Source organism: Trichosurus vulpecula, chromosome X (assembly GCF_011100635.1).
Source record: "Trichosurus vulpecula isolate mTriVul1 chromosome X, mTriVul1.pri, whole genome shotgun sequence".
Lineage (NCBI taxonomy): Eukaryota > Metazoa > Chordata > Mammalia > Diprotodontia > Phalangeridae > Trichosurus > Trichosurus vulpecula.
In genome coordinates, this window is record NC_050582.1 from 45,427,004 (window position 1) to 45,443,543 (window position 16,540).

The 16,540-nt window shown below is 55.1% G+C and overlaps 2 protein-coding genes across 2 annotated transcripts in view; one reads left to right on the top strand and one right to left on the bottom strand.

Annotated features, from left to right (window-relative positions):
- Positions 1-13,462, bottom strand: part of BCORL1 (BCL6 corepressor like 1) — a 66,563-nt gene extending 53,101 nt beyond the window's left edge. Inside the window, exons 1-2 of the mRNA XM_036740370.1 lie at positions 13,396-13,462; positions 12,225-12,343 (exon numbers count right to left, since the gene is read on the bottom strand). The gene's annotated coding sequence lies outside the window, so the exon portion shown is untranslated. The remainder of the gene's footprint in view (positions 1-12,224; positions 12,344-13,395) is intronic.
- LOC118832530 (basic proline-rich protein-like) lies at positions 4,068-15,379 on the top strand. Its single transcript, XM_036739825.1, has 10 exons — positions 4,068-4,076; positions 10,423-10,597; positions 10,704-11,140; positions 11,438-11,583; positions 11,682-12,259; positions 13,068-13,205; positions 13,794-14,289; positions 14,628-14,720; positions 14,788-14,970; positions 15,058-15,379. The coding sequence occupies exons 1-10, from the start codon at positions 4,068-4,070 to the stop codon at positions 15,377-15,379; spliced, it is 2,577 nt and encodes an 858-aa protein (XP_036595720.1).
- Positions 15,380-16,540: the final 1,161 nt, after the last annotated feature.

Consider the following 16,540-nt stretch of genomic DNA (forward strand, 5'->3'; position numbering starts at 1 on the left):
CCCAGCTATGAGAGACTGCCTACTAAGCCATGAATATGCCACCGTCCCTCGAAATTCCCGAGGGGAATTCCTGGCGACTTCCTCAGAATCAAACAGCAATTAGACCAGAAGCTGAGGAGGGTAGAGAGACAGTTTTCTCTCTATTTTGTTTGTTCCCCCCTCCCTCTATGGAGACACCCCTGAATTCCAGGGGAGGGAAAGACCCAAAGACAGAGTGACCGTGCCTCATGGAAGGAGCAATCTGAGAAGGGATTTGTTTTAGCCAGAGCAGCTCATGAAACCATCTACTCAAACATGGAGGGCTGGTTGGTTGTTGCCCGCAGCTGGGTGGGGAGGGAGCAAAAGGAGACCTGCATGATACCTCTGGCAGTGTGGTACAATGGCAAGATAGCTGGGCCTGGGTTCAAACTCTTGCCGTGCCACTCACTACCTATCTGTGCGACCTTGAACAAATGACCTCCCTTCTCTGGGCCTCAGTTTCCCTATCTGTAAAATGAGGATGTTAACTAGGTGGCCTCTGAGGCCTTCCAGCTCTAGACCTACGATCCTATATGTGACCTTGGAAAAGTCCCTTCCCCTCCCTGGGTCTCAGTTTTATCTTCTGGTAAAATAAGAGGGTTGGACTCAACAGCTTATGAGGTACCTTCCAGCTCTAGATCTAGGATCCTGTGTGTGACCTTTGACGAGTAAGTCCCTTCTCTTCCCTAGGTCTTGGTTTCCCCCCGCTGTAAAATGAGGTGGTTGGACCAGGAGGCCTCTGAGGTCCATTCTAACTCTAAATTGATGACCATCTAGATCATGCCCTCTGTCCCTGGGCCTCTAGGTTTCTGGTCCTGAGTACAGTCTCTGGTCTCTGGTCACCTAACAGAGCAGTTGAGGCCAGGAAGCACACACCATACAATTCCTGATGGATTCAGGAGAAAAAAGCTGAAATCCTTGCTTTGCTTCCTTTTTCTAGCCCCAAGGTCCCTTTGCTGGCTCTTTCCAGTAGAGGAGACCCACATGAAGCACACAGAACCAAGCTGGACCGGAGAATATGGATCGACTTTCAATGAACTGCATGTGGATTATCTGAGGCTCAGTTTTCAACCTTACTGGGCTTCCTCCTCTCCTTCCCCACCCCCACTGTAGTCCCTGGCCTTTCCAGCTACCCTCTATCGCTGGCAACTAGTTTTAATGTTTGCCTAAGGAGAACAAATTAGGAAGGTAAATCCCTTAGGGACAGTGGGGGACAAGAACAACAAGGCATTTTTCAAAGCCAAAGAACCAATCTTTCAAAAATTCTGATTCTCAGGTTTGGATTTTCCCTGCCAATAGTCTCCTTTATGAGCCCAGTTAATGGAGAGCTGTAAACAGGAGTAGCAGCTGTATAATTATCACTGAGATTGCCCCCCCCAAGAGAGGAAAAAAAAGGTACCTCCACCCCTTGTCGGCAGAGGTCGAGGAGGGGGGTCCATGGGAATGGAACGGTGCATATGCCATCAGACTAGACTCAGGTGCTGATTAGTTTGGAACCGTTCCCTCCTCCTTCCCCCTTTTATTGATGACTCTAATAAAAATTAAAAGAGAAAAAAGCCCAATCGCTGCAGTTCCCACGTCTCTAATCCTTCAAGCTTCCCAAAGCACCTTCCTCAGGACACCCCATGAGGGAGGCAATATAGAGAATTAGCATGAACCTCAATCTGGAGGTGAAGAAACCAGGGGCAGTGGAAAAAGCTAAGGGGTCTGAATCACAGACCTGACATTCACTATTTGTGTGAGCTTGGCCATTACCTCTCCTCTCCCCTGTCAGTTTTCTCCACCTGTAAGCTGAGATCTATGATCTTATGTGTAGCCTTCAGTAAGTCATTTAACCCTCTGGGACTCAATTTCTCCATCTGTAAAATGGGGGGCAGGGAGAGGAGGTTGGACTGCATGGCTTCTAAAAGGCCCTTCCAACTCTAGACGTATGTGTGATGTAGATTTATGGTCCCATCTGTGTGTGACCTCAGGCAAGTAATTTCCCTTCCCTAGCTTTCACTCAGTTTCCCCCTCTGAAAAATGAGCACTAACTCCAAGGCCTCTGCTCCTCATCTATGACCCCATTAGTCTGGGAATAAAAGTATCCAAAGAAGTGTCAGAGGAAGGTGGCATCTATTCAGTGATGTTCCCCAGTCTTCTATGGGAGGGAGGGATGGGTGTGGGGCACTACTCTGGGTGGTGGCTGACTGGGAGGGGAATTGCCCCTCAATAGCAGGCCTGAAAGCTAGCATCGCTCTCCTGGAAAAGCTCACAATGAACCCAGTCAGCACTTTTCCACATGCAGTAACTTTCTGTCCAGTCCCCATACACTGACAATAAGACCTGAGTTGGGGGTCCCCCCTCTGCTTCCTCCATGAAGTTTCCCTCGTAACTGCCTTCTTCATTTCCTGCCTAGAATTGTGGGGCGAAATTTAGCTGGTAACACTGCTGCCACTGTGGCCTCAAAGGTAGAGAGGTGGGTAGGAGAAAAAAACCAGACTGTTTCTTCCTCCCTACTACTTAGGAGGAGACATGTGCTCCTGCCCCAGGGGCAAGGAGGAAGGCCCAGCAGTGCTTCTGGCCAGCTGGGGATTGACTCACTAAGGCCATGTACAGCAGGAGAAAGAATCCTGGTTCTCCAGTCAGAGAACCCAGGTTGGAGTCCTACCTCTAATACTGCCTGTGTGATGGTAGGAAAGCCACTTCTACCACATCTGGAAAATGGGAGGGTGCCACATGGATTCTTCCAGATCTGAATCCTAAAGACCCTTTACCCCAAGGGTGATCAACAGGGGAACTCAGTGAGAATAGTAGAAGACAGCATTCAAGTAGAAGGGAAAAAACCCAACAAACAGATCACAACGTCAACCCAGTCCAACCAAGTTAAATCCAGCTTAGCAAAAGGGAGAAGAGTCAGATGGCATAGAAAGCCCTAAATTTCCAGTGCTCAGGCCCTGGCTTTGCCACTTGCAACCAGTGTGCCTTTGGGCAAGGCCTTAGTTTCCCTCTTTTGTAAAATGAAAGGATCACAGATCTAGATGAGGAAAGGATGTAGTCTGACCCACTAATTTTATAGAAGAGGAAACCCAGAGAGGCAAAGGGACTGGCTAAGATTATACACAGCATCACAGACCTAGAAGGAAACTGCATCAAGTGACTAGGATCATGGATCTAGGGCTGGAAAAGACTTCCGCAGCCATGCAGTCCAATCCTCTGACTTTACAGAGGAGGCAAGCAAGCCTAGCAAGGTACTTGTGTGAGGTGCCCCAAGTGGTGGAGGCAAAATTTGAATTCAGGTCCTCTGACTCCGAAACCAGGGCTCTTTCTATCGGATAATACTATGTCCTGTTGACCTCTGAGGTCTCTCCCACTTCTAAAACCCAAGCCTGGGATTTGCCCTTTTACAGATTCCATTGTCCAATGGCTGAGCAGGCGGTGGCCATGAGGGGGGTCCCAGCAAGCACTGAGATTTGGCAACTCTCCTCATCCCTGCCACCCACAATATACCAGAACCTGACTGGACCCTTAAACAGTGCTACCACTGGGATCTCCAAAAGCTGGAACTTAATGGCCAAACAATTCAAGGTCTGTTTCTTAACAGATCACCAAGAAGGCAGCAGGTTTTGTCTGCCAGTGAGCTTGGCCAATGCTATCTGGTCTCACTTAGGGCCTTCTGCAATAATGCCCAGCCTCACATGTTCAGACCAGTAAATTGCAAACACAAATCTCCACCCCTTCCAATTTGCCACAAGTCATTAAGTCGGGGGGGGTGGGGGTGGGGGGGGGGAGGACCCTGACATGCGGCCATTTCAAAGCAATGCCATTGTTTTAAATGGATCATGGATGGCCCGGTCTTGTGTTGCAAATCGAAGAACCCTGGGATTGTACATACAAGTTAGAGCAAAGGAAACATGTAAACCCCAACCCCATCACTAGAATTCCACTTTGGCCCATTAGCAGCTCCCCTCCCCACCCCCAGCCAGCTCAGAAAAACTACAAAGAATGCAATGCAGAAGAGGTAGAGTTTCAGCATTAAATTAGCATTCCTTTCAATCAAAGCAGTAACGATGTATGAGGTATGAGCTTCTAGGCTCGAGAATACTATCAGGGCACAGCTGACGGTTCTGGGGAGGTTTGCAAGCCGCTTTACATACAGTCTCATCTTCTTCCCACGACAACCCGGGGGGAGGGGGGGATGCTATTCTTATCGCGGCTGGGCTGTCAAGGAGGAAACTGAGGCTCAGAAGCTAGCCTCGGGTCACCCAGGGGAGACAATCACAATAATAATAGCTGACATTTGGATATCGAGTTAAGTACTCAGGAGAAGCCAGAAACCCCAGGAAGGGCCAAACAGCCCAGGAAGAGGCTGAGGCCGGGCCAGAGTCCAGGTCTTGGGACACTAAGGCTCTAGACCACTTCTTCTAAACACCCTCCCAGGCCTGCTCTGTCCGGAAACAGTCCATCAACCACATAATGGAACCTAATACCAACTGCACCCATTTCAGAGAAGAGAAGAATGAGTGGGGAGGGGGGGCGTCTGGAGGCACACAAGGGGGGAGGGTATGTATGACTTGTCCAGGGTCACACAGCCAGTAAGCATGAGGAAGGAGACTAAGAAGAGCCCTCTGGACCACTTCTTCTTCCAGGTCTACTCTGTCCCTAGATAATCTAGCAATCAGATGATCACATCTAACCCCAAAGCCAGGGTTAAGAAATTATTTCCTCTATTCAAGGTCTCAGAGCATGCACTAGAGACCTTCCTCTCCCCTCCCCCTCAAATCTATTTTATATCAACTTACATCTAGCCCACCCCAGCCTTTGCTCGTTTACCCAGCTCCCCAAGTCCACAACGGTTAACCCCAAGCTATGGCTAACCCCCAAGCGACTTCCCCACTTCCTAAGGCTATTCTAGCCAAGCCCAAGACTATGCCAACCTAATGGATGATACCTCCCCTCCATGCATTCAACTCCCTCTGGGTATTTTCACATTTTCTCAGGTTTCAGTCTGGAATCTCCACTCCCTACCTTAACCTTACTTCTCTCCTATTTGCAAATTTGGAGAATGGGTACATCCCAGTGAATTCAACCAAGCAGCATTCATTGGGCTCCACTGTGTGAACCAATGTCCTCACAGGTCACAGGGGATGGGAAGGGGAAGGCAATAAGCATTTAGATAGCACCTACTAGGTGCCTGGAACTGTACTGAGGGCTTTTACAAATATTTTCTCATTTGAGCCTCACAACAACCCTGAGACATGGGAGCTGTTATTATCCCCATTTTACAGATGAAGAAACTGAGGCACAGGTTAAGTGACTTGCCCAGGGTTACAGAGTTAGGCAGTGTTTGAGGCTGGATTTGAACTCGAGTCTTCCACACTCCAGGTCCAGGCTCTCCCCTGCTCCACAGCTGCATAGTTGTTCTATTCAAAGTTTTCCAAATCTTGTTTTGACCTGTGTGGGCCTCTGGATCCCTCCTACCCCTTGCTTTCAGTTAGGGTCATAGGCTAATGGATTTCAGGTGGGAAAGGATATTGGCGTTCACTCTCCAACTAAGGAAACTGAGGCTTGGAGAAGTTAAATAAGTTGCCCAGGATTGCATGAGGAATAAGGAACAGAATGGAGATTCGAACCGAGCCCCTCTGACTCCAAACCAGTATGCTTTCTAGGATCATGGAGTCTCAAAGTTAGAAGTGACCTCAGAAGTCACCAAACTCCAGCTAGGTGGTGCAGTACATATGGAGCTGGGCTTGGAGTCAGGAAGGCCAGAGTTCAAATCCTGCCTCAGATATTCAGTAGCTATATGACCCTGCCCAAGTCACTTCACTATGGTCTGCCTCAGTTTCCCCATTCATAAAACGGAGATAATAGTACTCACCTCCCAGAGCTGTGATGAAGTTCAAAGGAGATAATCTATGGAAAGGCTAAAACCAGTCATACTGAAGCAGGGCCTCCCACAAATAGTCATCCCTTCACCTGAAGAGCTCTACCAATGGTAGTTAACGCATTACCTGAGGCAGCCCATTTGCACAGCTCTAATCCTTAGGAAGGGCAGCTAGGTAGCCCCGCAGTGGATAGAGTGCCATGCCAGAATCAGGAAGAATTCTCTTTTTGAGTTCAAATCTAGCCTCAGACACTTACTGGCAGAGAGACCCTTGGCAAATCACTTCTCCCTGTCTGCCTCAGTTTTCTTGTCTGTAAAATGAGCTAGAAGAGGAAATGAAATGGCAAACTCTCTAGTACCTTTGCCAAGAAAACCCCAAATGGGATCATGGAGAGTTGGACAAGACTGAAACAAATGAACAACGAGACCTTTAGAACATTCTTCATTATATTTCGTGTACCTAAATCTCCCTCTAATTCCCAGCCACAGGTCCCAGCAGCCAAACTGGGACCCCATATGTCTACATGCCAGCCCCATAAACACTCAAGGCCCATGTCATCTCCCCTAACTCTTCTCCAAGCTAAACATACCAGTTCCTTACAATGATCCTCATATATAAGGTCACTTTTTGAATATACTCTAGCTTAAAGACCAGAGATATCATCTAATCCAGCCCCTTCATTTTAAAGGGGGGAAAAGTGAGGCCCAGAGAGAAAACTGCCCAAGTTAACACAGGTAGGAAGCCAAGGAACAAGGAGTCAAACCCAGGTCCTCTGACTGGAAGGTCAGTAAGCACTGCATGTTAGCACTGCAAGATCTATCCTAAAATATGGCTCTCAGAATGGATCTTTCTGGATCATGACTGTCAATTCAAAGTGTTAGTTTTATATCATTTGAAATTTTAATCAGCATGAAATCTGGGCCCTCATCCAAGTCACTCATTAAAATGCTGAGTTACACAAGGTTGAGAAGAGAGCCCTGCGGCACTCCACTAGAGACTTCACTTCACATTGGCACTGATCCGTCGATCTAGGTCAAATATAAACATAAGCTATAAAATTCTCTATCTGGAGTTCAAAGCCCTTCATAGGCTGCTCCTCCAAACCACCTTTCTAGTCTTCTCACACTTTTTTCCCCATATATCTTCGATCCAGTGACACTGTTCCTCACTGGAGATGTCTCCCACCTCCAGGGCATTTTCCCTGGAAAGCTCTCTCTCATCTCCCACTCTCTGGCTTTCCATTAAGTCTCTGCTAAAATCTCACCTCCTCCAGGAAGTTTTATTCCAGTTCTCCTTAACCTCAAGGCCTTTCCACTGAGATCATCTGCAGTTTCTCTTGTTTGAACATTATCTCTCCCATTAGACTAGGGTAGGGACTGTCTTCTGCTTTTCTTCATATCCTCATTGCTTAATATAATGCCTAGCACCTAGCAGGTGCTCAATAAATGTTTATAACCAACTCATTCAAATAGCTCTGAGCCCACTACACTGTGCCATTATAGCCCATACTGATATCTTTCCATCCTGCTCACATGGCTATCCTTTCCAGACCATGCCCAGTATCTTGGGGAAACTGAGGCATGCTGGAATATCCAGTAGATTGCCCTCCCCAGAGGCAAGCCTTCCTCTTCACCCAGGAGACAGCTGAGTCAACTGCTTCCTCTAATTTTTCACCTGTTACCCATCCCACCCCCACAATTTCTCTTCTTCAGGCTCCATTTGTCCCTGTAACTTCTCCAAATCCTCCCTATTTCCTCACGAGTAGATCCCCACCAATGATGTCCCTTGCTTCTCAGATACTTGATACTTACTCCTTACCAGCTTCATTCAGAACCTCTGAGTAGAGAATCTCAGCAGCTGGAAGGGCTCTTAGCCTTTCCCCAGACCAACAAGCATGCCCACAGTGACAGGGAACTCACTACTCTTGGAATCAGCTCAGTTCATGGACGTTAGAGCTCAAAAGGACCTCAGAGATCCTGGAAAAGGCGATAGCTCAGCCTCCAAAGGAGAAAATGAAGCTGGACAGTTTTGTTAGGAAGTTCTTCATTAAACTGCATTCTAATCTGCCTCCCAGTCTTTGTATGAAAGTTAAAGGATCCCCCCAATCTTCCGACTCCACTTTGGCAAACTCTCTCCTGGAAAGTTCAGGACCTCCCCCTAGCTCTTACTAGGACCTGCCACACAACCCCCCACCTGCCACTATCAATTACCACTTCCTTCCTCCCTCACTGTCCAGCCAATGCAAAAAGGCCTTCCTTTCCTGCCTTCTCCCTTTGCCCTCCTATCACATAGTCATTTTCTCCCCTCTCATCCTGTCCTCTTGAAGGAATCTGCCCTCCTCCTCACCTTCCCCCCCCCCAACTACCACCAGACCAATGAAGTTGTAAGAGTTTATGTCATTTGGAATGGTTTGAATATCCCCCCCCATCCCCCTTGCTTCAGAAATTCCAACAGAAACAGAGACAATCTACTAGAAACAATAAGCAACAGAGAATAGTTCAGAGAACTGGCTTCAAAGTCAAGAGACCTGTGTTTTGGACCTGATTCGCTGTATGACCTTGGATCAGTCCCTTCCCCTCTCTGGGCCTCAGTTTCCATCTCTGCAGATGAGCGCATGGGAAGAGGTTACATTACCTGTGAAATTACTCCTGCCAGCTCTGACATTCAGCAATAAGAACCCCAACTTCTCAGGAACCTTCCCTTCCTGCCCCCCCCCAGGCTTTTCTGTGACAATTTGGTTCCTCTAGGAGGAAAAAAATGCATCTCGTCTCTCATTTGCCTTTGTGAGTTCCCGTTGGATGCCTTTTCCCCAGGCCCTCGTTTGTACAAGGCTCACCCTCCTCTTCTCTGCCTCGACCAGGACCCCAGCAGAGTGGCTTCCTGGGCCCAAGGCAGGAAGCCAAGCTCTGGTTAGCTTCACTCCCTCTGTGCCGCCCCCCCCCCATTCCAAGGCTGTTCTGTCTCCTTCTCATTGGCCCCTCAGAAAGAGCTGTTCTTCCCTAGGCCCTAATTCAGACATCCCTGTCACCAGCTCTCAGGTCCCTCCTCTCCCCCTCCCCCATCAATCACTTCCTGAATCCCATTCTTCTTGGTTCTAGAATGGAAACTCACCCCCCCACCACCACCCCCCTTGCAAAAATCACTACTTCGAACTCCACCTAACCCTGTGTGACCAGGCCCAGAAACTCAGGTTTCTGCCCAGTCCCAAAGCTCACCACGTGCCTTTCAAACTATATACACCAGGCAGCAGCCTGAGTGAGGGGTCTTTAGAGCTTTCCTGGCCTCACTTGGTAATTCATTCTTCTCATCTACCCTTTCTGATACTGTCCTCTTTTTGTTTGGCCCCAGGGATGCTGCAGTTCAACACCCCCCCACCCCCACCCCCGCCTCTCCCCCTCCCCCCCATACTCTATCCCCATAGTCCACTACCTCTTGTGACCGACATTCTGTTTACTTTTCTCCAAACATCATTGATCTGAGCCTACCTAGGTTCTTTCCCCCAGACCTCAGCCCTGTCTTCTCAGCACCAGAGAAGCTTGGCTGGCCAGGTCTTTGTGTGTGTGTGTGTGTGTGTGTGTGTGTGTGTGTGTGTGTGTGTGTGTACACTGCCACCTTGCCCCCCCTTTAGTCTAAGACTCTACCCAGTCCACTCCACCCTCTCCCCACCCCCACCTCAGTTCCTTCTCTCTCTCTCTCTCTCCTCTCTCCGTGCCTGTGCCTCTCCCTCCAGAGTGATGGTCAAAGACAGACTCCCGAAGCTGGATGAACCTGGAGTGGCATTTCTTTACCACAGCCCAGAATTTCTCTGGCAATCCTGTAAGTGTCCTTTCAGGGATAAGCCCCAAACCAAAGTGTCCTAAGACCATGCCACACATGCCTTTCTTCCACCCAGAGGCCACAGACTACAGTACCTGGTAGCCTACCTGTGTCTGGGGATCCCCTAACTTCTCCTTCCCCCCTCTTATTCTGGGGGCCTGTACAGGAACTATCTGTAACTCCCCCCAAATGGCTGTACCTCTAAACAAATTCTTGCCTGTTTTTGAGTAGGGCTGGGCAGGCAGCCCTGACCTAACTGGGTCACTGGTGGCAGGCCCAGGTTGCTGCCCCCCCCCCAAATTGGTCACATCTTACACATAACACCAGGTTTGCTGCTCCTCCTCTCTAAAATTGATCAAACCTTTGTATAAAACACCCCTCCCCTCCAATGAGTCTGCTGTTGTTCTGAGGGCCCCTCCCAGCTTTGGCCCGGACGTCCCTCCTGTGTCCCTCCTGTCCGGTCTTCCTCTCTCGGAGACCCCAGCACTCCAGGCCCCCTCCCCCTCCCCTCCACTTGCCTCCATCCACGATTCCATATCCCTCTCTGGGCCCGGGTGCCCTCCTCAGAGTCGGCTCAGTCCCATTTAGGAGCCCTGGGCTAAGACTCTGCGCCACCTTCCCCTCACCCCCCAGCCCCGTCTCGGGACCCCACCCACCCCCTTCGTGCGCTCGGCTCGGTTCCGTCCCGTCCCTTTTTCCCTTCCCCCCTTCCTCTCTCTCCCAGCACCTCGTCCTCCATGCACTCGGCCCCCGGGGCTCCTTGTCTTCTTCGTCCCCGCTCGCTCGTACCGCCCCCCGTCGGGGACTCCACCCCCCGCTAGCCCCCGCCCCCGGGACAGCCCACTCCCCACGGCCCGGCCGTTGCCGGCGCCCTCTGGCCCGGCACGGGACTCCTCCGGGCCTCCCCTTCCCCGCCCAGCGCCCCGCGGCGGCGGCGGCGGCCGCGCGGGCGAGCAGCAGCAGCAGCAGGAGAAGCAGTAGCCGAAGCAGCGGCGGCAACAGCAGAAACGGCGGCAGCAAAGGCGGCGGCGGTAGCAGCGGCGGCAGCGGCGGCGGCGCAGCACCGCCCCGGCCGGCCCGGCCCCGCCCCACCGCCCCACGCCCCGCCTGGCCCCGCCGCCCGATTTCGCCCCCCAAACGTTGCTCAGGGATTCCCCCCTCCCCCAGCCACTCCAAAGCCGCTCCCGCCCGCCCGCCCGCCCTTCCGAAGCGAAGCCGACCGAGGCGATACCGAGCTATCCCTTCCTTTCCTCTCCCCTCCTCCCCTCCCCAAGGGCGCCAGTAATTTGCCCCTGCTCCCCCACCCACCCACCCACCCACCCCAACCCGCACCAGTTCGGCCTTCGGCTCCGGCGTCCAGTCCTCCATTCCTCGGCTTAAGAGGTGGGAGGGGCGCTGCCAAGTGGTACCTTCTTATGGCGAGGGCAACTACCCTGATTTCCGTAGGGTCCAACCTCTCTCAAATACAGCCCTGGCCCTGGGGGAGGGGTCCCCTAGAGCCAGGGGAAGGGAGCCCAGGTGGTTCCTAAGCCATCCTTGCTTTCTTTCCAAGGGGCTCAGGTAATTGTCCCTGACCCCAGAAGATTACTCCCAATCCACCCCCTCCCCAAACTAGCGCCCCTCCTTCCTTGCTGGCTCTGCACCCCGGGAAGGAGGGGCTGCAAGCACACTATCAGGGTACACCCTTCTTTAAAGGGTAGGGGCTATTTTCTCTGCCACCTTCTACGAAACCCTGCCAGACCACCGACCACTCCCCCTCGGGCCGACGCCTTCCTTCTCCCTCTTGCCCTGCTGCCCAGTACATCTACGGCCCGGAGCATAGGGCAAGTTGCGGGCTGCCGCCCTCTCTCCCTCCTTCCCTTGCACCCAACACCTCGTCTTCCAGGTAGCGGGGCCACCACATCGCCCCTGCCCGTTTCCATGGAGACCCCCGCCCGGCCGGAGAGAAGGCTCTGATCTGCGGCTCTGCTCCTCTCCCCGTAGGGGAACAAGTCTCACCTGGCCGGGGGTGGGGAGGACTGGGGTACGCGGGGTTGGGAAGTGGAGTGGAGTAACCCTGGAGTGGGGTGTCCCGGGGGAGAGGAGGGGCGGGGCGCGGGCACAGCCCCAGCCCCAAGAGAGCGCAATGTCCGGAGACACAGAGAAGAGAAGGACGCCGCCCGGCTGCTCGCCCGCCCGCCCACCGACCGGTCTCCAGGCTGGGGAGAGCGGCGGTGAGGCAGCTGCTCGCTCGGATGCGAGTGAGCTGAGTGAGGCGAGGCGAAAAGCCGGGGAGCCCAACCAACGGGCTCCAAAGGGTGGAAGAAATTTCGGAAAAAAAAAAAAAAAGACGCACCTGTTCTCGGGTCGGCTGGGCTTGGCTGGGCTCGGTTGGGCTGGGCTGGGCGGCTCAGCTCAGGCCGCCACCCCGGCTCCCTTTGGCTGCTGGCCCCAGCCCCGGCGACGCCGCCGCTCGCTGCCCGCTCCGCGCTCGTACCGCCCTAAGCCCCCCTGCTCAGCACCACCGACCACCAACCAACCACCAACCTCCAGCTCGGGTTCCGGCTCGTCCTCTTCTACTGGTGCTCCTTCTCCTCCTCGCCGTCCTCCTCCTCTTCCTCCTCCTTCCTCTCGGTGCTGGCTGGCGGCGGGTCGGACTCTAGGAACTGCCAGGGGAAGAAGGGAGGGCTCAGCAAAGCTAAGGGGAGGCAGAGACACACACTGGCAGCCGCGGCAGCCAGCGAGCCAGCGAGCGAAAGAGTGAGGGGGAGAGAGGAGCGAAGCGCTGTATCTCTGTGCGTGCGCGTATGTATGTGTGTATGCGTGTGTGTATGTGTGTGAGTATGTGTGTGTATGTGTGTGCGAGCACAGCCTTCGGAGTGGGTGCCGGGCGCGGAGCGCGACGGGAAGTGCAGTCCGGCCGGCGCCGCGAGCCCCGCCGTGCCCCACTCTGGGAGACTACAGCTCCCAGAATGCCCCAGGTTTGGGGTGGGGGGAGAAGAGGAGTAGGGGGGAGGAGAGAGGGAGGGACAAGAGCAGGGAGCAAGCGGCGGCGAAGGGGGCAGAGCCAAAGCAGCCCCAGTGACACAGGGAGGGGGGGGGAGAATGGGGGGGGGAGTTGATCGCTGTGCGAACGGAGCGGATTCCGGAGAGGGAGGCAACGGGGGCTGCAGCAAGCCGGGCAAGGAGCTAGACTCCCGAGAGAGGCAGAGGTGCTCTCGATCCAAACGGGTGGAAAAGACCCACGCCCCCCCTTCTTTCCAGTCACCCCAGAAAGGGAGAGAATTAAGAAAGGAAGAGGGCAGAGGAAGAAAGGTGGGAGGTCATTGCCCCAGAACTAGGGGTCTCTCTCAATGTTTTCTTCCAAGCCCGTCCCCCTTCCGCCCCCAGCGCCCGCACTTTGCTGGGCCCCTTGGTGCCCAATCCAGTGTGCAGATCCCGAGACCCGAGACCTCCCCCGCCGGGCAGCACTGAGCAGTCGCACTCAGTCCCCTCCTCCCTGGGGCCTGAGGGAGGCTCCCCTAGCTGGTTGGGCGTGACTCCCCCCTTCCTCTGACACCCTCCCCCCGTAGTCACCACCCCCCAGCACTATCTCCCCCCGTAAAACCTTTTTGCGCTGGGAGGGGCTCCCCTTCTCTCCCTACCCCTCGGGAAACAGGAGTCACTCCGGAGGGGCTTCCCCATCCCCCCTTATTCTTGCACCCCCCCACGGCCTTACCTAAGTAATTTCGGGCGCGACCCGAGTTTCAGTGGTGACCACTTTCCTCTTACGAGACTGACCGTCCTCAGGCACGCCGACCCTTTGGAGAAACAGGGAGACGCATAAATACCTCCCTTCTTTTCTTCCGATTCCAGTGGAAATAGCTCCGAAGAAAAGGGGGTGGTGTTAGTGGGGGGGGGGGGAATCCTAATTCCTAATCACCCATCCCAGGCGTAGATACACAGGGGATTCGTCCCTATCCTTGAAATCCATCAAATCCCTGTGGTAGGGATGGGGAAGGGGGGAGCACTGGGTCAGGAGAGATGATCCAGACTCCAGCGTTTCGGTGACTCGATCCGATACTGGATCCAAGGAGAAGGAGGCGTAGACGATCTGAATACGGCTGTCGCCCGCAGGAGGGGAAATCTGCCCCACCTGCCCCCCACTTCCCCAAGCCTCGCTCCTCGGGGAGAATCAGATGGGCGAAGGGGTGAGAGAGAGGGCCAGCAAGCCCCAGGGCTTCCTCGGGGCTGGTCGGCTCCCTTCGCCTCAAGAGGAGACTCCAGACGCCAAGGGTGGGGGGCCACGGGGGGCCAGCACAATCGGAGGCGGCGTCTGGGCTCTTTTCCCGGAATCACCTCCCCGAACACCGTCTAACACTCGTAGTTGCTCACCAGTCAATGCCCTGTCCCTCTTAGGGCGCTGGAGGCGGGCGGTCGGGGACGGGGAGCCCAGGGCACAAACTCCGCGGAAGCTGGCCTTCTCCGCCGGGCCGGCCGCCCGCCGCAGCCGCCGCCGGCCTCGCTCTCTCACTCCGTCCCTCCCTCCCTCCGCTCCGGGCCCCAAGGAGAAGGAGGAGGAGGAGGCAGGCAGGCAAGCAAGCAAGCAGCTAGCTACCTTCGCTCTGGCCGGGTCTGGACCCTGAGCCTAACTACACGCCCCTAGCCTACCCCACCCCCTGCTCCCCCTCCCCTCGCGCCCGGCCCTGCCCCTCGCACCGCCCCGCCCTAGTCCCCGGTCCGGATCCCAGCAAGTGCCCCGGGCTCGGGCTCACTCCCCCCCACCCCCGGGCTGGTCCAGCCCCGCCTCATCTCTCCCCACCCCCCACAGACAGAAAAAGAAAGCCTTAGCCACTTGGCGCCCCAGCTCCCTTGGGGGCTCAGTTCGGCCCCCTAGCCAGGGTTCGGGTTGGTGTCCGACTATCTAGACGACCCCAGGCCTGGCCCGTTGCCCAACCTCCCCCTCCCCAGCGCGGTCCAGGTCCAGGTCCGGTCCAGCCGGGCCCGCTGCCTCCCTCCCTGCACGAGGGCTCGGTCCACGCAGGCTCCCGAGCAGGGCGGAGGGTGTCTTGGCTTGCAAGTTTCTTTCTTTCCCCCCAACCCTCCGCCTCCGCCCTGACCCCCACTGCAGGGCCGGGCCGCTCCCCCGGGACTCAGCCCCGCGGCGCCCCCTCACCTGGGCAGCGCCCCCCAGCCGCTGGCGCAACTTTCGTCCTCACGCCGAGGAAGCGGGGAAGGGAGGCGGCAGCGGTGGTGGCGGCGGCGGCGGAGGGGGGGGGGCCTGGGATCAGGCCGCTGAGCTCCGGGAGGACACGTGGGGGAGGAGGGGGAGGAAGGGGGGACGGGCCTGCGATTCTCGGGGCTCCCCCAGCCGGCTCTAGAGAAGACGGAACCTCCCTAGGTCACCGCAGACCCCGCACAGGCCACCTCGTGGGCCAGTCCCGGGCTCCGAGGAGGTGGGGGGACCGCGAGCAACGCCGCTGGCGGCCCGAGAGCTTTACGTGCGCCTCTCCCCCGTTTTCTCCGGGAACCAGGGGGTAGAGGGACGCTTAGAGGGTAGTATTCGGCCTTGCATTCGGGAGGGGGGGAGGAAGCCCCCGCCAAACGCCCCGCCCCGCCCCCCTCCGGGCTCCCCGCACACCCACCCGAGACGGCCTCTGTGCGTGGCTCCGGCGTTGGGCACTGAGGACGCCCGCGGGCGCAGCCCCAACCCCTGCGCTTAAGTGGGACAGGTGCTGGGGAAGGGAAAATGCCGGGGCTCGCCTCGCCTTGCCTAGCCTCTTCTCGCCTCGCCTAGCCTCGCCTCGCTTCGGCCCGGCCCACCCCTCTTGGAAGGCTGGCCCGCTGCAAAGCCCCTGGCCGGCCCTCCAAGTCGGGGTTGAGTCTTAGGTGGGGAGGGGGGGCGCGGTGAGAGCGAGGAGAGGGGTGAAAGGTCGGTATAGAAAGAGCTTAACCTGCTCTGTGGGCAAGAAAACCCCGGCTCTCAGAGCCCTCGGTCCCCTCCACCCAGCCTCTGAATGCGCCAGTCCCCAGCCCCTCGCCCTAACTCCCCACCTCGAGAAATACATTACATATGTGTTTATTATACAAACGCATCCCAGGGATTTCTGGATTGCCAAGCTTTCGGGCCACGTTCAAACTCGGATGACTTTACAACTCTGAGAGGGAGAGCTTGAGAAGAAAGAGACTAGGAGAGAGCTGCCTGCCTGTCTTCTAGCCTTCTCTGCAGCTCCAACCTGGAGGGAGGATCGGAGACTTCAAAGGCATCAACCTCAGCTGGCTGAAGGGTGTTAGGGGAGATTGTGAGCACTTCCTGGAGTGTTCGGTGCTTTGTAAAATGAATGTTCCACGAATTGGCAGGAATGTTAACTATATACACATAGAGATATACATGATCGTGTATACCTACACACGTATATAAACAAACTGCAGGGTCATTTGGACTGGAAAGATTCCTCCCCAGAATGCTGCCTTCCTCTCTCCCTTTCCCCTTTTTGCCTTGTCCTGGGCCCAGAGGTTCTAATCCCTTGCTAACTATCTCTTCTGCTGAATGAGATGCCAGAAAGCAGGGCATCCTGGTGAGCCTTCCCCTGGTTTCAGCGAGGACCAGGAATGTTTTTGTGTGGGTCAAAGTGGGGGATGGGTCTTGGGGGGGGGGGCTCCTTCGGCTAGGCCATTGGGAATAGATCGTCTTCTGTCTTAGTTCTTTGCTGTTGCCCAAGGCCTTAAATCCCATCCCCCCACGGTAATTTTGTTTTCACACACTTTCCAGCATACCCCTTTGTAGTGCCTATATAAGACTTCCTCTATTTCCCCATCTTGATTTTCTTCTGGGGCCTGACCCAGGTGAAGGCAGCCCCACCTTTTCAGCAGCTGCTTCCCCC